At 43.5% G+C, this 22152-nt stretch overlaps 1 protein-coding gene across 1 annotated transcript; it reads right to left on the bottom strand.

Annotated features, from left to right (window-relative positions):
• Positions 1-5523: 5523 nt before the first annotated feature.
• On the bottom strand, positions 5524-10188 carry TMEM213 (transmembrane protein 213). Its single transcript, XM_004317747.2, has 3 exons — positions 10044-10188; positions 6568-6639; positions 5524-5693 (listed from the first exon to the last, which is right to left on the bottom strand). The coding sequence occupies exons 1-3, from the start codon at positions 10186-10188 to the stop codon at positions 5524-5526; spliced, it is 387 nt and encodes a 128-aa protein (XP_004317795.1).
• Positions 10189-22152: the final 11964 nt, after the last annotated feature.

Below are 22152 nucleotides of genomic sequence, written 5' to 3'. Positions count from 1 at the left end.
GTGGGTCTCCTCTGATTCACTAACTCATCAGATGTTTATGGAGTTTTTGCTTCACACTGGTTAGGCAGAAGGAATCAGAGGTGAAAGACACAGTCTCTGCCTTCAGAGAGACCAGTGGGAAAGGCAAGCATGTAGGTACTATAGTCCAAAGTGCTCAGTTGTCAAAGATAAACAAAGCTGGACACTAAGGTGGTGAGGACAGATCTGAATAAGAACTATAACTATTGCCATAGATAAGAGAGTCCACTATGACCTGAACTCAACTGTACAGAGGTGGCTGGGCATTTTACAGGGAGGATGAGGGAGAAGGGAGAGGTGAGGGGCCCTCAGGAGAGTCAGGGAATTGAGAAATTACAGAGTTGGTCAGTGTAAATGCGGATCAGGCCAGCTCTACCTGCTACCTGAAGACCCTGAAGCTAGGATTCTGTCCTCCCACAGAGACCGGGGGACAGAGGGCCTATCCTGCTCGATGAATAAATTTTAAAGGAACAGGTTTCAGGTCCTGAGTTGTAGGAGATATGGATGGATGGATGGATAGGTAGATAGATGGAGAGAGAGGTATCTCGAAGGGACAGTGGAAGGACTCACAACTAAGCCCTTTTTAGTAAATGTTCTAAGAAAATATGCTCAGGGGCCTATTGTCAGGCATTGATTAGAACACACAGCAAATTCTTTTGGCAGCCTTGAGAAAAGAGAGGCTAGGGTCATCCTAGGGATGCAGCCTTGAGCTGTTAGAAAATATGTTAGTGTTGATTCAAGCCTTTAACGGGGGGGATGAAATCATTTGTGTTGAGTCTGTGGTTTTTATAGGCTAGGTTGAGGTCTAGTTGACAAGAAGGCACAAAGGAGTTTGGTCAAGGAGAGAGTCTTTGTGTGTTTTTTTAAAAAAATTGAAGTGTAGTTGATTTACAATATTGTGTTAAAGACATACAGCAAAGTGATTCTGATATATATATATATATATATATATATTCTTTTTAAAAATTCTTTTCCATTATATGCTCTTATAAGATACTGAATATAATTCCCTGTGCTATACAGTAGGTCTTTGTTGTTTATCTATTTTATACATAGTAGTGTGTATCTGTTCATCCCAAACTCCTAATTTATCCCTCCTCCCCCTTCCCGTTTTAGTAATCATAAGTTTGTTTTCTATGTGAGTCTGTTTCTGTTTTGTAAATAAGTTCATTTGTATTATTTTTTAGAGTCTACATATAAGTAATATTATATGATATTTGTCTTTCTCTTTCTGACTTACTTCACTTAGTATGATAATCTCTAGGTCCATCTATGTTGCTGCAGTGGCATTATTTCATTCTTTTTTATGGCTGAGTAGTATTCCATTGTATATATGTACCGCATCTTCTTTATCCAGTCATCTGTCGATGGACATTTAGGTTGAATCCATGTCTTGGCTATTGTAAATAGTGGTGCTATGAACATTGGGGTGCAAGTATCTTTTCACAGTATGTTTTTCTGCAGATATATGCCCAGGAGTGGGATTGCAGGATCATATGGCAGCTCTATTTTTAGTTTTTTAAGGAACCTCCATACTGTTCTCCATAGTGGCTGTACCAATTTACATTCCCACCAACAGTGTAGGAGGGTTTCTTTTTTCTCCACTCCCTTAAGGAGAGAGTCTTTTTCACAGTGCTGCCCTGGAGGTGAGCACAGGCCATTGAGGTAGGGTGTGCATGCGTGCGGGCTTGCACGTGTGTGTGTGTGTGTCCATCCAGGGAGGAGGGATAATTTGACTTGGAGGACCAATCCCAGTAAACCAAATGAATTCAATCAGGAGAGGGAGATGGGAGGGAAGAGCAAGGTCAGGTCCAGTTTTACGACCTAAAACATATGCAATTAGAGTTCCTGCTTTAAAAAAAACAAAAACAAAAACATACAAAATTCGGAATACAAAATTAGGTAGAGGACCTTGGGGTGGGGGGCATGCAAGAAAGGGGACCAGAAATTTTAGCTTCTCTTGGTTCATGGCAGATCTGCCTCTTGGGAAGCGTATGTTCCAGGCTGTGTAAACAGCAAGAACGAAGGTTTGGAGGATAGTGAGAGAGCTGAAATAATTCAGAACTGGGTGTGTGAGAAGAATATAGAACAGATAAAGCTAGTGAGGGGCTTATGGGTCAGGTAAGAGTATGGAGTTTCTTCTGTCAAATGTGAGGAGTCACTGGAGGATTTTAGGCAGGGAAGAGTGACTCGATCCCTTATTTATGGATTAGAAAGATCACTCTGGAAGGAAGTGTGGAGGATGGGCTGAGCCAGGCAAGGCTGGTTGTAGACATCAGGTAGAGGTTGTCTACAAGGCACTCCTCCCACACAGTGATGAAGACCCATGGAATGTCACTGTATGTGTATGTGACTTCAAAACAGAAGCCAGGCCTCCAACAGAAAGAAATGTTCTTCATCAAAAAAATTTCTAGGGCTTCCCTGGTGGCGCAGTGGTTGGGAGTCCGCCTGCTGATGCAGGGGACACGAGTTCATGCCCCGGTCCGGGAAGATCCCACATGCCACGGAGCGGCTGGGCCCGTGAGCCATGGCCGCTGAGCCTGCGCGTCCGGAGCCTGTGCTCCGCAACGGGAGAGGCCGCAACAGTGAGAGGCCCGCGTACCGCAAAAAAAAAAAAAGTTCTAGATTGTTCTTTCTCTAAGTTTAAAAATATGCCTACATGTATTTTTGTGGAAAAGAGGCCCAAGTTACCCTAAGACTTGTTTTTAATTAATTTTGCATGGCATAACGTTTCTATACATAAAAGAAAATTATATACTTGGTTTATTTGTCCTTGGGTATCATGCATCTAAAAATGAATAGATTTAAAGATGATGATTTTAAAAGCTAGATAATTGTGTCACACCTTAATGTTTAAATATTCTATTTCTGTGTAGGGCATTTTGAGATATTTAGAAATGCCCCAAACTGGATGTGCCCTGTGTCACACAGTCTGTAATGGTGCCGAGGACAGCCTTGGTTACTGAGGGCAAAGTTTTTAAATGAAAAGTACATCTACTGTTAGGCAGGTCCTGCTGCCTTATCCCAGGAAGCTCTTAGCTGGATGTTGATCCTCAGTTTTCCCCCTCAGGTTTTCCTTTTTAATTTACTGACACATCTTTGCTTTGTTAGGATAAAGAGATTCCATGTTGAGGGTGGATCTGAGAGACAGCATCTGGGTAACATAACCGTCAAATTATATAACCATCTTTCTTTCCAGTCTCAAAGAAAAAAGTGATTGTTTGGATTTGATCTATCCTTCCTATTGTGAAAGAAAAGCAATTCACAAAATGCCTAAATTTTATTGTGACAGTGGCAGCAACTACACACAATTCATTTCAGTGTAGTCAGAGAATCTACACGTTGTCCCAGGTGCCACCTGGTGCTCTGACTGTGCGTTCCTTAAGGCAGCAAATGCAGTCTTGCCACAGAGGTCCACAAACGTGTAAAACAGATTAGAGCCCTGCTGCTCTGGTTGCAAGGAAGGGCCTCATGCACACCCACTTTCATGAAGCACCTTGAATAGCTCCCTGAGCTTTTGGAACCTAGTTTGCAACCGTGTATTCGGTCCAGTTCTTACATTTTCCACTTAGAAAATTGAAGCTCACCAAGGCAACATGAGTCAATTCTATTATTCACATTCGTTAGAAATAAATCTTAATTTCCTTTCTTTCTTTCTTTTTTGCTTTTGTGAGCCCGTGCTCTTATCACTATTGCCCACTGATTTATTTCAAAAATGTTCACAGATATTAAATCCAAGTGAGCTCCACACTGAATCTTTTCATCTCGAACGAATTAAACCATTCATGTATTGTGGAAACTCTTTCTTTCAATTTCTAAAAAAGTGGAACACACATCCACGTGTATGTCCATGACATCGCTCGGGGCTTACATAGACACTTGTGTCTACATGATTAACCCTTAGGAACAATAAATCCATCCCGTTTCACTGATTAAACAACTGAGATTCTGAAACCATCTGGCTCTTCAGAAGATAGCAAAATGTGCCAGGCGATCCTTTAGTTCTTATTGGCAGGGAAATTTATTCAGACTTTCTGAAAGAGCAATCGGTCGGCTTGGGGTCATTTGCCACCTCTAGAAAATGTTTCTTCCTATTTCAGAGGCCTCTGACTTTTCTTTTTTTTCTGTATTATGATTATTTAGAGTTTATCCATTCGAAACACATATTTGCTCTCAAAGGGCAGACATGTTTTCATAAAGAAAGAGTCACTGTCCTTTCTTCCTTCTCATGAACCCACCCTCCTTTCCTCCTGACTCCCACTGGAAGAGTGCACAGTGATGGGGGACACCCTGGTCCTGAGGGATTCCCTGAGCCAGCAGGAACTAAGTAGAGGTCAGTTGTGTCAACCGTCTATAGAAAAACAGTGGTTCTGAATGCAGAGCGATGATCTTAAATTCATCTAGGGCAAGAACTTATTCATTGGCTCATTCATCCGTTCACTGGAAAACATTATGCCCCAGAGTGTGAAGAGGCCCATTCACAATGGCTGTGCTCAGGGCAGCACGGAAATGCCCTAAGACCACCAGCTTCTGGTCTCCCAAAGACGAGCAGAGAAGGCTGCCGGCAGAGCAAGCATTAGAGCTGGACTTGGAGGAACGGCCTTCCTTCTGGAGGTGGAGGTGGAAGTAGCCACCCAAAAGAGGGAATGACAGCAGAGAAGTGGAAGACATTGGGATGAGGGGAGTGACAAGCTGGGGGTGCAGATCCTGAAGCAGTGAGAATGAAATGAAATATTCCTGACATGATGGTCAGACGGTGTAGTGAAGACCAGGACTAGGGTGCCGGCAGGGAGAATGGCTAGGACAGCCATGGGAGATGCATCACAGAAAGAACAAGAGCTGGAGAAGCATCGGACGTGGGCGTGAGGAAGCTGGGGTGTCCAAGGTGAATTTCACATTTTGAAACGACAGTGACGCCCTTGACTGAAGTATGGGACAAAGGACAACACCTTGTTTTTGGTGAGAAGGTTCTGAGTTCTGTTTTGAATGTGTTGACTAAAAGACTGAAGCTTATGTTTCTCGTGTACCACACCCTTGGAAGCCAGAAGAAGGCGATGGTTAAACCACAAGCAATTTTCATGGGGGCCATCTTGAGAAAGGAGGTGATCAGGGAGATATCAGATTATAAAGGGCCCAAGTGCTTTTTGAAATTAGGTGTGACGGCAGCAGCACTGATCTTGTCTTCCTTGGACCCCCATTTCCTCCTTCTTTCCCTTTTAAAATTAACTGAAGTTTAAGGGTGAAAAGACTTTGGGAATTCCTTGGAGGTCCAGTGGTTAGGACTCCGAATTTCACTGCCAAGGGCCTGAGTTTGGTCCTTCGTTGGGGAACTAAGATCCCACAAGCCGCACTGCACGGCCAAAACAAAAACAGAAACAAAAGCAAAAACAAACAAAAAAGGATTAAAAGACTTTAAAGTAATGGAAATCACATTAGCGCTATCCCTGCCTGCTATTACCTACAACTTGGTGGTGATTGACATTCTTGGGACAGAGATTCTAAGTCTCATGCTTGCAAGTCCTTGGGCTCATCTGGAGTCAGCTTCATCAGTTTGTCCACACAGAGCAGGATGAGGGTGAGAAACAAGAGACTCCAACCAACGGCAGCCGCGATCCAGCCGTATTCATCCACTCCGGTGTGGCAACACCGGGCTGCTTGTGGGCAGAAGTCGACATCTGGTGGGAAGAGAGAGCGGGAATGACAGCGTCACACCAGCCTCCCCTCCCCCGAGCTCTTCTCTAATATTCATAACATTGAGACCAGTAATAATAGAAGAGCCACCATTTACTAAAGTACGCCGTGTACTAGGCTAAGTGCTCTACACACATTACCTTATTTATTCCTCACAGAGTGATAGGCACAGTTATTCCTGCTGTTTGACATGAAGAAACTGAGGCTGTCACCTGCGCAAGGTCACGAGATGGCAGAACTAGAATTCAAACCCAAGCCTGTAGGAGTCCAAAGTCATGTTCATAACCTCTACATGTTATTGCCTATTACCCTCCTTTGTAAGTGCTCAGAAGTAAACACATCTGGTCATCCAATGAAGGCAGAATCAAGGAGGCAAACTTCGAATAAGGCAAACTTCCTGTTAATTAGACGCGCATAGCAGTGGTTGCTTTATGAAGCAGTAGGCTCCTTGCCACTGGAAGTCTTCAAATAGAGGATGAACACAAATATGCAAAGGGTACCAAAATGAAGCTCCTGCCTTGGGCATAAGTTGGACTGGCTGATGTCTAGGGTCTTTCCACTTCCAAATTTCTATAAACATTTGCAGTCAGCGGGGTTTCGACTGCTGTCCTGGGGATGGGCCATTAAAGCCACCTGCACCAAAGAGTGTGAGCTTAGATGGGGACCAAGCCCAAGAGAGCTTTTTAGACGTGCTCTGCAGACAGTTCTGGGGCTGTGAGCAAACCACACCGGTGCACAGGAGGGCCAGGAAGGCGCTCAGCCACCCGATGCCAACGGGCAGAAAGCAAGGAGGCTTAAGTGTCCCTCCCCGCTCCAGGGTGAGCCCTGGGGTTAGGGAGGTTGCCAGGAGAGGCTTACTGGGGCACTGCTCCAGGGTCTCAAGGCCTGGATGGTGGACAGTCAAGGTTGAGTTGCTGCTGCCGCTGGCTTCTGGAAGAAAAGACAGAAGATAGTCTCAGGCACTAGGAGAAGCCATTCTCAGGCATAGAGTTTGCAATCTTTTTTCGAATCAGTAGTGAGTATTATGAAAGTGTTATAGAAGTTCCAGTAGAGGTACATTGAAATTTCATGCAACAAAGCTAACCCTCTGTCATAGCCTGCACTGTGTCCCCCAGGTTCGTAGGTTGGAGTCCTAACCCATTTTATGGAAATAGGGCTTTAAAAAGGCAATTAAGGTTAAATGGTTAAATGAATCCAATATGACTGGTGTCCTTGTAAGAAGGGGAAGAGACACCAGGTATGTGAACTCATAGAGCAAAGACCACATGAGGACCCAGCACAGAGGGGACCATCTATAAGCCAAGGAGAGGGGCCTCAGGAGAAAACAAACCCGGTGATACCCGGAGCCGCCAGAACGGTGAGAAAAGAAGTTTCTGTTGTTTCAGCCACCCAGGCTGTGGTATTTTGTTGGCTAGCAAACTCACACACTCCCCTTTTCCTATCACTCCCGAGTCCCATTCAGAGATGCCTTATCTTCATATCTCATGTCCCTTCCATCACCAAGGGCCTCTAAACACTTTCTTTTAGCTGCTTTCCATGCAGATAGGTACATCTATAAACTGTTTTTCTAGTATAAACACAATCACTTAAAAATCTGGAATGTCTTTTCGTAACTAGCTTCAATTTCCTTCAAAAACTTGAACTAGTAAACATTGAAGTCTGACCTTGATTCTTTATTTATGATGATTATGATGTTATTACTCAGAGAGAGGGTTTAATAAAAAATTAATTAAACATGCTACAAGCAAGTTGAGAGGTTTCTAGAACATGCAGCACTTAGAATTGTCCCTTGATTAATAAGCAAGGAGCACAGTGATAAAAAGCACTTTAGCAGATATATCAGAGTTTGGGGGGTGGGGAGGGGTTATGGAGAGGAACATAAGGATCCCCAAGGGAGAAAACCATGGCCCACGTTCCCTCTCATCCCTGAGGATAAGAAGGTAGATGATTGGACTTCCCTGGTGGTCCAGTGGTTAAGACTCTGCCTTCCAATGCAGGGGGTGCGGGTTTGATCCCTGGTCAGGGAACTAAGATCCCACATGCCATGGGGTGTGGCCAAAAATTAAAAACAAAAGCAAAAAACAGAAGGTAGATGGTCTCGGTCTCTGTTCAACACGGTGACCACTAACCATTGTGGCTGTTTAAGTTTACTAAAATTAAATGAAAAATGCAGCTACTTGGTCATATCAGCCACACGCCAAGTGCTCAATCACCACATGTGACTAGTGGCCATCATATTGGAAGCACAGCATAGATAACGGAACACTTCCATCATCAAAGGAGTTCTGTTATGGGCTTCCCTGCTGGCGCAGTGGTTGGGAGTCCGCCTGCCGATGCAGGGGACACGGATTCGTGCCCCGGTCCGGGAAGATCCCACATGCCGCGGAGCGGCTGGGCCCGTGAGCCATGGCCGCTGAGCCTGCGCGTCCGGAGCCTGTGCTCCGCAACGGGAGAGGCCACAACAGTGAGAGGCCCGCGTACCGCAAAAAGAAAAAAAAAAGTTCTGTTAGACAATGCTGATCTAGGTAGAGCAAAACCAAGAGACCATTTAAAAGAATCTTTCTGGAAATTATGTTGTTGTTCAATCTACTTCTTTGGGAATGAAAAAAAAAAAGTTTGGAACTCTCCAGGCCCCACTGACTCTAGGTTAACATGTCCTTCAAAATTGCTTGTTGTCACATAGCAGGACGAGTCAGGAGGAAACTTCTGATTTAGCCAAAGCCATGAAATTGCTGCTCAGACTAATTTTATGCCACACACCCCCGGCCACTGCAATGTCCTGCTTAAGTATAGTAATTACCTTGATGCAATCTGATGGTTACTGTAAATAATTTACAGCTAAATGCCTTAGAGCTTGGTCTTTATTTGCTTTGGAAAAATTGATTCCTCAATGTTTTAATTTCCCTTGTTACCCAAATAACTTCCTTGACCCTGACTTTCATCTCCCCTCTACCCTAGAATGGAAGTGGTCCCAGTCTAGAGCTAGTGAATGGAAAAAAACCTAGTTAATGGAATACTAATATTAGGTTCAACCATATGAAATTGGCATTTCTGTAGGTCAAAAATTATTCAGTATCAGAAATTTTATATGGTCCAAACTAAATACCCTGTTACAAATTCTTAAGAATTTAAATATCACCCACCTCCCTCATAAGCAAAGCCAGCCAGGGACTGGTCCCACTTGGAGTCACTTCCAAAGTAAAGGCTGCTGGCAAGACCCAACCATTCAGTGCAGTTAAATTTGTCAAGTGTTTGAGGCCCTCTCTTAAGCATGGCCAGGTAAACAGAAACCACTCTTATCTGGGGAGGGGTGATTTGGAAAGTAAAAGGAATGTGTTAACATTCATTGAGGGTTTACCATGTGCTATTTTATTAGAAGTTGTTTACATTCAGTAACCTATTTCATCTTTACAACAAACCTATATATAAGCACTATGATTATCTCCATGTTAGAAATGAGGAAACTGGAGCACAGAGAGGGTAAGTAATTTGCTCAAGGTCACACAGCTAGTAAGTTGTGGAAGCCAGAGTTGAGTTGAGGTTCAGTGATTTGAGAGCCCACACTCTGAACCTCCATAGGGGAGACCATGAGGATGGGAGAGAGAGATACAGCCTGGAGGGGGGACGGCGAGGATTGGTTTCAAGAGAGGGAGAATCTGTCTGTCAGAGAGGAGGGCAGACTGTTCTGAGGAGCAAGATCAAAGCCAGAGGCAGAAACCAGGAGCATGAGAATGTGACCGAGGTCCCTGACGTGCAGAGCCCAGCCTGGGAGAGCAAGCCAGGGGAGGCCACCTAACATCCCCCTTCAGCCTCCACAAGAAAATCGGGACGTGACCCAACATCTCCTGAGCCGGGCAAGGTGGGAGAAGGTTAAACAGCGTACGACAGCTTTGTGTGTTGAGGTTTTGTGAAAGTTGCAAAGGGCGCACAGGGTCAAGGGAGGGACAGAGGTCCTTAGGTGAGAGGAGGGCACGCAAAAGCAGGATGACAGCCACAAAATATGGGTTTGCAACACAATTATGCTGACAAGGAGCCGTTAAGAAACAGCAACCCAAAGATATCATTTTAGGCCAGTTTGGTCCCCTGATGGGAGAGACTCTTTGTGGCAAAGGCCAGCAGAGCTGGCTGCTCCCATACTGGCTGACGCTGGTCTTAAGGTAACTCCCATCCCACCCTACCCTCTCTTGCCTAATCCTTCAGATGAGAAAGTCCTGTTTCCTCTTTCCTTTGTGCGGGACCAACCCTAGCCAAGGAATCCTTCTCCCACCTCCTTCTTTCCCCCCTCCCCTCCCTTCCTCTTCCCAGCGTGGCGAGAATAAAGCTCACAGTTCTACCTGCCAAGCAAGCCGGGTGGAAAGAGGCAAAGGCCAGGCTGAGGACCAGGGCGGCCCAGGGCGCAGAGTTGAGGTGCTTCATGCTGAGGAGGGAGGCTTCTGTGATCACGGTCCCCGCAGAGGCGAGCTGAGGGCCGCCTGCCATGCGTCCTGTGTGTGGCCCGTCTGGCAGGAACTTGAAAACAACGCTGGCAGAGGTGAATTTCTGCTCTGTGTTTGGGGGAAAGAGAGGGGGTGGAGCAAAGGGAACTCGGGCTGTCACACCTGGCTCTCACCTCTCCAGGAGGGAAGCCGAGCTACGTTGGCTGGGGGAGGAATGGACGGTGACTCAGTTGGTTCTTCCTTAGCTCACATTTTGTCCCTGCTGAGAAAAAAGAGGACAGGGCAGGAGATCTGTGTCGTGCTGGTTCCTTGAAGATGAGTTTACTGCCTCTCCACCTTCAGGCATAGTCATCCTATCCAGTATTTACCGAGCACCTACTGCGTGCACTACCCTCTGCTCAAGTCTGGAAATACCTGCCCTCCAAGTGCTTTATTACAAACACACATCATTAAAGCACAGAGCAGTGTTTCAGGAGTGAAGGACAAAGCACTTTGCTTCTCAGCAGTAAGAGGCCTCACCTCCTGATGGCTGCTTCATGAGGAACATGGCATTTGGGTTGGGCCTTGAAAGATGGATAGGGCTTTGACAGGCAAAGAGGAGAAAAAGGCATCGTATGCAGGAGGGACAGGTGAGCAAAGGCCCGGAGGTAAGAGGTGCTCAGAAATGCACTGTGACCAAGAGGCTGAGCATCCGATGTGCCGGGCTGGGCGTGGAGGGTTTGAAACAGTCAGGAGGCCAGAGGGAGGCTTTGTGAAGATTTTGAATTGAGTAGTAACTTGATTGAAGCTCTGCCTCCAGTCTAAGACACTTGCTGAATGCCAACCATGTATTGTAAAGGCACCGTCCCAGGCATTCGAGACTCAGAGATGATTAAGATGTGACGCCTCCTCTTGATTCCTACTCAGTACAGCAGTGAGACCAGGCAGTGAAGAAAGAACTGGGAGGCAGTATGGTAGGACTCAGTATGGGTATCTTCCCCGGTGATGGGGATATAAAAGAGGGAGGGGGAAGTCTGCCCGAGAGCAGTGGAGGAGAGATTCACAGAGGAAGTGACCTTTGGGCTGGGTATTGAAGTTTGCATATGCAGGTGGGAGGTGATGGGCCTTTTGAGTACAAGGAATAGCAGCATGTGTGCATGCTGGCCGGCTACCACGTGTGGATACGTGTATTATGTTCCTAAATAAGCTTGGGTCTGGCTAAGAGAGTGAGGGATGAGCTTTGAAACTCATTCAAAGCTCAGTGGAAGTGTTGCAGGAAGGGGGACCCCTTCCAGGGCCCGAGAGTGGGCTCTTGTCTAACACTCAGAAATGAATTGTCCGAGGAGACACACGTGTTGACAAAGCAAGAGACTTTATTGGGAAGGGTGCCTGGGGGGAAAGCAGGAGGGCAAGGGAACCCAGGAGGACTGCTCTGCCACGTGACTCACAGTCTCAGCTTTGATGTTAAGGGGGTTAGTTTCCGGGTTGTTTCTGGCCAATCATCTTGCTTTGCCCATAGTTGGTCTGACTCAGGGTCCTTCCTGGTGGCGTGCATCTCTCAGGCAAGACGGATTCCAGCGTGAGGGCTTCTGGGAGGGTGGCAGGACAGATTTTCTCCTCCCTCCTTTTGGCCCCTCCTGAATTCTTCAGGGTTAGTTTCAGGGATGGTTTCGGTCTACAGTTCCCTAACAGAAGGACGTATAAGCCATGTGTAAGCCCAGAATAAGGATGTCTCATTGTTATACATCAGCCTGGAGGGGCACTTTTTTCTAATCCGCCCAAACGTACCAATTAATGGTGGCCCTATACTCTTGGATTTGGGGATTGGGGGCAGAAGAGCTTTAAGAAGGCTGATCTTCAGGCAGTGTACAAAAGTCCAGTTTAGGCCTACCACTTGGTTGAATATTCAGTGATTACCAAGTAGCTGGTGTATCCAGGCCCTTGGTATGAGGGAGGGGTTTTGACATGGGTAAGGCCGCAAAGCCCCTGTCCTCAAGGAGCTCAGGGTCCAGTGAGGAAGATGGACAAATAAGTAATGACAACACAGTGAAATAAGTGTGGCGAGGAGGGTTGAGGACTAGTGGATCCTGAGAACATTTCACAATGGAAGTGGCATCTCGACCTGAAACTTGAGAGATGTGTAGTTCGCCAGGCACGGGAGAAGGGACCAGTGTGTGCCTGGTCTCTGAGGCATGACCGTGTGCCCCTTGCCTGGGGAGGAATTACTGTCCCCGGGGCATGGGCTGGGTCGTGGTGTGTCTGGTTAGACTAAGAGGTTGTAAGTGGACCTGCATGCCAGCCTAAGGAAACTGGACTCTCATCTTATGATTGGGGCACCCTATAAGGAAATTGTAGATGTGACCACCTTTGTATTTCAGAAAAATGGAGGAGAGAGGGCAGGTCTGTATTCAGAGAGATTATCGAAGAGGCTGCTGCAGAAATCCCAGACAGACATCAAAAGAGCCCTGAACTAAGCAGCTGGACTGAGGATAGAGGAGGGGGGGACAGAATCAAGAGGTATTTAGCAGGCCGAATCAACAGAAAGGAATCCAGGAAGAAAGCGTCCAGGATGGAGGCAAGGTTTCCGGCTGGGGTGGCCGTGAGGCCAGTCTGGGCTAGAATCACAGCCTTGCGTTTTATTGGCTGAGGGGCCCTGGGCAGGTTACTTTATACATCCAAGCCTCAGGTTCCTCATCTGAAGAATAATAGGAGGCGCTCCTATCTCAGGAGTTGTAGTCATGACTTAATGAAGTAATCTACGTGAAGCGCATTGCCCAGTGCCGGCTGACGGCAAGTACTCAGCCCCTGGTAAATATCATTATAATAGAAGGGTCATCGTAAGTAGAAAGTATGGGAGAAAGGCAGTTTTAAGGAAAAATAATGCTGTTTATGTATTCATTTATTTATATCCTGCCTTGGTCCAAAAAGGATTTAAGGAAGCTTACATACATTAATTAAGCTAGGTAAAATAAAAGAAACAAGAAGAAGTGAGGCAAAGAGAAAGTTAGGATAGTAAATATAAGATGGATCCATGAGTGAGTTGAGAGCACAAACATGGCATGCATGTTTTCTAAGCTTTCTGGTAGCCAGTGCCAGGAGGGTCACATGATCACATACGTGATTCATGACCTCACAAGACGGAAACAACAGGGGAAGTACAACTGCTATTCATTAATTCATTATTGAAGTATAGTTGATGTTCAGTGTTTCAGGTGTACAGCAAAGTGATTCAGTTACACGCATATATATATATTTTTTTTTTTTCAGATTCTTTTCCATTACAGGTTATTACAAGATATTGAATATAGTTCCTTGTGATATAGTAGGTCCTTGTTGTTTATCTGTTTTATATACAGTAGTGTGTATCTGTTAAAAGCACAACTGCTCTTGATACCAAAACCAGATAAATGCTCTTGATACCATTTCCCCTTGGGTGCCCACAGAGATGACATTACTTAATAGGATGAACACTTTCTTTGATTTTTTTTCTCCTATCTTTTTAAAAAAAGATTAATTAATTAATTTATTTTTGGCTGCATTGGGTCTTTGCTGCTGTGTGCGGGCTTTCTCTATTTGTGGCAAGCAGGGGCTACACTTTGTTACAGTGTGCAGGCTTCTCATTGCGGTGTCTTGTTGTGGAGCATGGGCTCTAGGCACACGGGCTTCAGTAGTTGTGACATACGGGCTCAGTAGTTGTGGCTTGTGGGCTCTAGAGCACCAGCTCAGTAGTTGTGGCACACGGGCTTAGTTGCTCCGTGGCATGTGGGATCTTCCCAGACCAGAGATTGAACCCGTGTCCCCTGCATTGGCAGGCGGATTCTTAACCACTGCACCACCAGGGAAGTCCCTCTCCGATCTTTTGATCTCTGTTTTCGACATTCTCCTCACAGTACACCCCTCAGTGAGCTTCACAGATTAGGGCTGATTTATCCAAAGGGCAGTGGAGATAACAGCAGTGTGTGTGGTCCACGGGATTTTCAAGGGCCCCCCAAATGTTTGAGACCTGAAAAATGTTCTCAGGTCCAAAATATGAACAACAGCAACAAAACCTGTGCAATCCAAAAAATTTATTTCGGGACTTCCCTGGCCGTCCAGTGGCTAGGACTTGGCGATTCCACTGCAGGGGGCATGGGTTCGATCCCTGGTCGGGAACTAAGATAACATAAGCTGTGGCATAGCCGAAAAAAAAAAGGAAAAAAATTTATTTCAAAAGCAAAGTTATACAATTCAAACATTTAAACAGAAACAATTTAATGTAGGATGTTGGGTGTATTTTAATAGGTTTGATGTGAGCAGAGCATGTCCCTCCAAAATAGTGAGAGCCTGGGACATAGATTCGAAACAGCCCTGTGTGGGGTTGTTGTAATGGGGGTTTAAAGAGCATGCACCTGTCTAAACTGACAGCATCCTATCAAGTCATACGATGGAAAGTAATTCTGGGAAGCAGTGGATGTGAAGGGGACAGGCAATGATCTGTTCTCTCTCTCTTTTTTTTTTTAAACGCATTGTTAGTTGATTGGGGGCTGTTTTAGATTAGGTGTTTGCAAGTCAGTTTAAAAGACACATATTCTCTTATTGACAGATGAGAGGATTTTATTATTCTAAAATAGGATGGACTTGACTGAGGTCTGATCACTCATTAATTCCCAAAGGAAGGGCCACGTGGCAACTGTTTTACAGGTGTCACCATTATTAGCTCTCTTTCATTTTAACATGTCTATAACTAGCAACTCCATGCAGGTCGTTACCTCACCTGATAAGTCTTTCATTTTACATCAGATTTCCTTTGGAAAGTATACCAGGAAGTTGCATTGCTCAAAGCTAGACATTCTGCAGGAACTTTCTCAAGGTTTTTTTTTTTTTTTAATGGTTGAGACAGGTGTTTGGTTACACATACTTTAAAGTCCAAGTTAAAATGTCTGTGACCATGTTGAGATTGGGGTGGCCTAGAGCATGGGGTTCCAGGGCCCTCACTGCCTCCAATTTTATCTGTTTTCCCTGATATAATTTCATGTGAAAAAGAGAAGGAGGGGGGCAGAGGGTTTCCTGTGCTAAATGATTGAAAACCAGCATTCTGTGGCCTGGAATGGCCTTTGCCTTCCAGAAGGATATTTTATGTTGAGGGAACTTCCTCTGTGATTCTTTTTATTTTTTTTATATTTATTTTATTAAAGTATAATTAATTTCTGTTCTACAGCAAAGTGATTCATATATATATATATATATAGACACACACAATCTTTTTCATATTCTTTTCCATTATGGTTTATCACAGGATATTGAATATAGTTCCCTGTGCTGTACAGTAGGACCTTGTTTATCCATCCTGTATATAATAGTTTGCATCTGCTAATCCCATACTCCCAATGAATCCCTCCCTAACCCCCCTTGTGATTCTGATCGCCTCCTCTAACCGCCCCTCCATCTCTGGGAAGAGACCACTGGCTTTGAACTTGGGGCTTTCATTTCCGGTTCATCCACTCTGAGAATCACAGCCCTGACCACGCCTGTGCCTGCTATTCCCTAATTTCTGAGCAGAGATGGGGTCTGCGGCTCTTCCTGCATGCAGCTTTGTCAGGATCCGTTTTCACAAAATAATGTCAGTCTCTAGTTGCTCATGCGACTGGAACATCTAGACCTTCCCCTGAGCAGCACTTAGTTTGTGGAGGAGCTTAACCTCACCCACTGCCACTCAGTTATAGGTGTAGGATTTGGAGACAATGAGGAGTACCCTTGTAAGAAAAATGGAGAACTACGTAGCGTCCAATTTGAGATCATACCATAGAGCTGATAGAAGGAACAAAGTGACCAAGGCCTGGAGCCCACCATTTGGAACCATTTCTGAGCGGTTCCAGGGCGACTCAGCTTGCCCTTAATCCACAGTTGCACTAGAGGGTGGTGATATGGTGGCCAGGACAGAGGTGGGTTTAATAAAAAAGAATGGAACTTCCGCTTGGCTAAGGCCGTATTCTGCCTCCACCCTGGATCTCATTATTTCACATCTTCTCAAGAGTATATTTCTGAATTTTCAAACATATGGAGGTTTTCTAGTTATCGTTTTGTTATTGATTTCTAGCTTAATTGCATCGTGATCTGCAAACACACTTGAATGACTTATTTTGTGTATTCTTTAAGAACCATCATATGGTCAAATTTTGTAAATGGTTAATGGTGCTTGTAAAGACTGTATCGTAGTTGCGGGGTTCAGTATTCTACGTGGGTCTATTAGAGTACTAATTGGGTGGTTCATATCTTCTATATTTTTCCTGTTTTCTTTGTTTAATTCTATTGACTACTGAGACAGATGATTGTGGATTTCTGTCTTTTCCTTGTAGTCTCGTCTATTTTTGCATGAAACATTTGAGGTTGTAATTAGGCTTCATACAAACACAGAATTATGACACCTTCCCAATGAATTGAACCTCCTTTAAAAAATAATTTTGTAACATCCCTTTTCATCTCTAGTAATGCTTTTTGCCATAAAGTTTACTTTGTCTGCTATTACTATAGCTATCCCACTTTTCTTTTGCTTAGTTTTTTTTTTAAATTGGGATATAGTTGTTTTACAATGTTGTGTTAGTTTCTACTGTACAGCAAAATGAAGTAGACTTCCCTGAGCTATATAGCAGGTTCTCATTAGTTATCTGTTTTATACATATTAATTTGTATATATCAATCCCAGTCTCCCAATTCATTTTACCCTCTGCTTTTGCTTAGTTTTGCATACTATGTCTTTTTCCATCATTTCTTTCAACTTTCCTAAATTTTTATTATGTTTTTAGATAGATACCTTATAAAAACATAGTGTAGGATTTTAAAAAACCATTTCTAACCATCTTTGTCTTTAATTTGGCCACTGGCTCTATTCCCATGGACTGTATTCACTGATTGGTTTAGGTTTTAATCTACCATCTTACCAAGTGCTGTCTGGTTTTCCCATCTGTCTTATGTTCCTTTTTTTCTTTTTTTTTACTAAGTTTGGATTGAGTTTTTTATTATTCAGTTTTTTAGAGGTTACAGCATGCATTCTGATCTTATCAGAGTCACTATTAATTGATACTTTAAACTTCTTCATAGATAATGCAAAGACTTTGGAGCTTTACTTATCAACTCCTGATTTTTATACCATTATGGTCATGTATTTTTAACTCTATACATACCTTTTAACTCTAAGTCATTACTACTATTTTATAAAATAAATTAAAGTTATCCCCATATTAGCCAGTTTATTGCTCTTGACTCCTTTCTGCATGTCTGTTCTTCTGTCTGCGATCATTTCCCTTCTCCTTGAAGAACAGCTTTTAGTATTCCCTCAATTTAGTGGTTAATGCTCTCAGTGTTTGTTTATCTGGATATGTTTTTATTCTTGAAGATATCCTTGAAAGGTATTTTCATTGCGTGTAGAATTCTAGGTTGACAGATATTTTCTTTCAGTGCTTTGAAGATATTCTATTTCTTTTGACTTTTGTTGTTTTTGTTGAGAGCTGTCCATCTAATTGGTGTGTCCTTGTAGGTAATTTGTCTCCTTTTTCTTTGATTGTTTCTAGGCATTTTGCTGTCTTTGGTTTTCAGCAGTTTTATTCTGATATGCTCAGGTATTGATTTCCTTTTATTTGTCTTGCTTGAGGTTTGTAGGCAATTGAATATGGAGTTTGATGTCTTTCATCAGTTTTGAAAAGTTCTCAGTCATCAAATACTACTTCTCTCCCATTCTTTTCTCTCCTTCCAGGACTCCAATTACACATAAGTTAGGCTTTCCCATAGAATCTTCTAATTCTCTACCCTCTTTTCTATTCTCCGTCCTATTGTTTTCATGTGCTTTATTCTAGATATTTTCTTCTGCCCTATCTTTTATTAAATCTCTTGTCATCTATGTCTAATCCACTTTTATAACTACCCATTGGGTTCTTAATTTCAATTATTTTAGTTTTAGTTCTTAAATTTTCATTTTGTACTTTAAAAAATAGCTTTCGGTTATTCAGTCGTGTTTTTCATCTTCATGAACAGAGTGAACATGATTTAAAAAAAAAATCTTTGTGTGACAACTTCAATATTTGCCCACCCCCATTGGTCTGTTTCTATTGTCTATTATTTCTGTTGGTTTCCATTCATGTTGTTGTGTTTCCCTGTGTACCTGGTTATTTTTTATTGTGTGAAAAATTGTAATTACATACAATTGTTTGTAGAAATAACTTGTGACCTAGGATGACCTAGGATGAGACATGATTATTTTTTGTTGGTTGCTTTAATCAGGTGCTTGGGGCAATAACAATGTGCCATCATGTCAGTCCAGGCTCAGTAGTTGAGATGATTTATAGCTGAGTTGTAGACTTTGTTAGGGTCAGCTTAGTTTGGTCACCTTTCCTTCTATAGAGCAGCTCTTGGGAATATTTTTCCCCAAGGAAATAGTCAGAGATGAGCACCCAGGTGCCCAAAATGTATATCCAAGGTTCTCTATCTCAACATTACAATATTTGTAAAAATAAAAGCTTAGAAGCAAATTATAATGGAATAAAATGCTAAACAATTTTTTAAATTAATATTATGTTTGGAATAACATTTATTATTTGGGAAAACACTTGCTATATAATACAAAGCAGAAAAAGCAGGATATAAAACTATATATTCAGTATCACTGCAGTTTTGTAAGCACACACATATATAAAGAAAAATGTTTGGAAAGCAGCTTACCAAGATGTTAGCAGTGGTCATATCTAAAATTACACTTTGATGATTTTTATTTTCTTTTTTATACTTTTTTATGTCTTTCAAATCCTCTACAAGGAATGTGTATTACTCTTATAGTCAGGAAATAAAATCAAGTTAATACATTTTTTAAAAGAGTAGTTCACAGGAAAGCAATGTAGTCACAATGGAGCAGATAGACTACAGTTTACAATGTCTGACCGCTTGGGGAAAATTTCAATGTCAGGAAATCGTCTCCATAAAAAAAAATCTTAATGAAGTTTCAAGTTGCATATGGTACAGAGAACTGCTTATTGACAGCCTCTGCTCTTGAGGTGCCCAAGGTGTATAACAGAAAGTGCAGACAAACCCAAGAATGTCAGGACAAGAAGAAGACTAGAAGTAAGACACAGGAAAAACAACAACAACGACAACGTGGAATCTCAGTGTTGGCAAGGCACCTAGAGACCACCTGGCCCAATCCTTAAGCCGTAAGAATTCTCTCCTACAAACAACGTAGTAGGTTAGAGTTTGGTATTGCTGCATTTGACTTCTCAAGGTTGTTCCTTGGACTTTGCTAAAATGCCTTAAGTGACAGGTTTATTACTAACTTTTAAGGCAGCCATGTCCACCGTGGGATAGCTCCAGCTGTGGGAATGTTAGTGAGTTACTAGCATGAAGCAGAGACGGGCATTTTAAGGTGAAGTTAATCAGCAACGGAGGGGAGATCCTGTTCCGCTCCGGGCCTCTGTGATTGGCAGTTTCTGGCTCCCTTCAGTTCCCAGTCTGACCATTTGTGCAAAATGTTTCTGTTGGTACAACAGTGTTTGTGGTCAGATTCATCTTTTGTTTAATAAACAGAGATGTGTGTTCCCCAAAAGTAATTTTAAGCTAAGGTTTTTGGGAAATAAGCTGCATGTTTACAATAAACACTCGGCCAATTTTTCTTCTCCAGTTCTGTCCACATGAAACTCAAAAGGACCAGGTAGCCAAGTGACAGATTGTTGGTCCTCTCTTCCCAACATCTAACTTCTCTCCTCCCTGGCCTTCCAGTCTCTTCTATGACTTTCCTTCACTCTCTCTCTCATTTTCTCATCTCTTCTGTCCAGGCTGCCCAGAGCCCCTTGGGATCAGCAAAACCAACCCTGAGTCAGGAGTCCTGGATTCCACTTTTCATGTAGTCACTTCCCGTGAGACCCTGGGGGAGTCACATCACCTTGCCGATGATGTTACCCAAGAAAGATGGTGGTCGTCTCTCTGGGAGGGGGATACAGGGGGGAAAATCTAGGGAAATGCTGCCTTCAATCCTGTGTGGGAAGACCTTTGTCTGGGGTCCTCCGGACTCCCCAGAGGGGATAAATTATCCCCAGAAGGGGTTTTGCTCCATATGGTGCCTACACAAAGGGATGTTAACTCCTGTGAGAAACAAACTGGGAAGCTACAGGGATGAAGCAAAAACCCTTTGTCCGGAGCCCTGGGTTCTGCATCCAGCTTGGTCACTGATTAGCTGTGTGACCTTAGGCAAATTCCTTCACCTCCCTGGGCTTGTTTCCTTACCTCTGAAGTAAAGGGACTGGATTAGACCTCTAAGTTTTCTTCCAGTGGCACGATTCTATGACTCTGTGCTCACTATTATATATTAAATGGAGAAAGAAGAGAAATGAGCTAGTAAAGTCTTTTTTTTTTTTAAGAAAGTAGAGGTAGAATCATACTGAAAAGAAACTCCCTAATAGAATTTAGAGTAAATATTATTACAGAAAAGGTGAATAACTGGGGAAATGCTCCCCAGTGAAAAACTTGAAGAGGTGATGGGTAAAGTTGGCCAGTGGCAAACTTAGAGGCGTTCTGTTCTCTTCATGATGAAATTTTATTTCCCTAAATCTCACTCCCAGTCAGCCTGTGACTTGAAGTGAAGACAGGAATGAAAGGGGTGTAAAGTAGTTCTGCTCTGGAGAGAAAGGAAACAGAGACAAGACCAAGGCATGTTGAGGTGGAGAAAAGGGAGCCGGAGGGTGCCATGATGGAGGGTCTTTTCCTCGGGAACGAGGTGGCCGTGTGCTGAGGCAGGGAGGTGGGATGGGATGGAGGGTGGAGGAGAAAGTGGCTGTCCCTGGGAGGGCTCTTCCTCTCCGGGTGTGATCTAGAGGATGGAAAGCTGTAGAACCACAGTGAGGGCCAAATGGACATTGGATGGCATCAACGCACCCTGAGACCCATCACTGGAGAAGGTCCGAGGCTAGGAGGGAGTGGGGATGCTCACGGCAGGGGACGGTCCTGGCTCCAGCTTACATAGCATCATCCTCAGTGTGCTGACAGCATAGACTCGTGAACTCATGAATGTTACTGTCAACAAACTGCACCTAATCGTGTGTGTGTGTGTGTGTGTGTGTGTGTGTGTGTGTGGAGCTGGATGTCATTCTCTCTCTTTCGAGCAACCTCAAATCATTCTCTTTCTGTCTTCAGCACTTTCTCTGTTAGAGCCTGTTGTGAAGGCTCGTGGATGGTGAGCTCAGTGCCTGGCCTGTGGTGGACAAGTGCTAGGTAAGTGGATGGGAAAATCAGTTCTTTGAATGAAGGTCATCTGGCTGGGATTCAGTTGAGAAAAATTAGACACTGTTTTAGAAAAATCAGGTTGTTAGTGTTGCAGCTTACCTTTTTTGGAATTGCTGACATAAATTTCTTGCAAGGATTTTGCCTTGCTTTCCACTTACCCCTTTTCATTTTTTAAATTATGTGACGATCTCCTGTAAATTGATCTTGTACAGCTGAACATGTGGTTGTTCCCAGTATCGTCCTAATCCCGGGTCCAGGGCTATGAGAACAAAGGAGGCCCTTTGTTGAAAGGAATGTCCACTTTGAAGTGCTGTAAATCAAGTGTTCCCTCCTCAGCTCCTCAAGAGACATTTTATAGACAGTCCTCAGGGCACGAAAGTGTCTTGCCAGAAACCTGCACAGACAAGTGTATAGTGGCCGCAGCTGGCATTGTGCCCCAGACTTGTCTAGAGAATGGGGACTGTGGTATTAAACACTCGATATCAAAAACAATGTTCATTTGGATAATATAGGGGATTGATTCTGCTCTAAGAACGTAGTTTCTCTCAAGACCTAATGCCAAATTTAAGTGTTATTGGGGATTCTGAGACTATATTAAAAATATATAGTATTTTATGATTAATAGGAGAATTACTTGCATTTTTTAAAAAGTCAGTGACACAAATAATTAAAGAAATTTGAGTGTCCTATGTGGCTTTGGTAAATCTTTTAGCCTCACAGGCCTCCACTCCAGTGAGTGGATTGGAGTAAATCTCAGTCTCTTTTCTACCAGTCACTGCAAAACCCTTTT

Source organism: Tursiops truncatus, chromosome 9 (genome assembly GCF_011762595.2).
Source record: "Tursiops truncatus isolate mTurTru1 chromosome 9, mTurTru1.mat.Y, whole genome shotgun sequence".
Classification (NCBI taxonomy): Eukaryota; Metazoa; Chordata; class Mammalia; order Artiodactyla; family Delphinidae; genus Tursiops; species Tursiops truncatus.
This window is presented reverse-complemented; position numbering and strand designations above follow the sequence as displayed.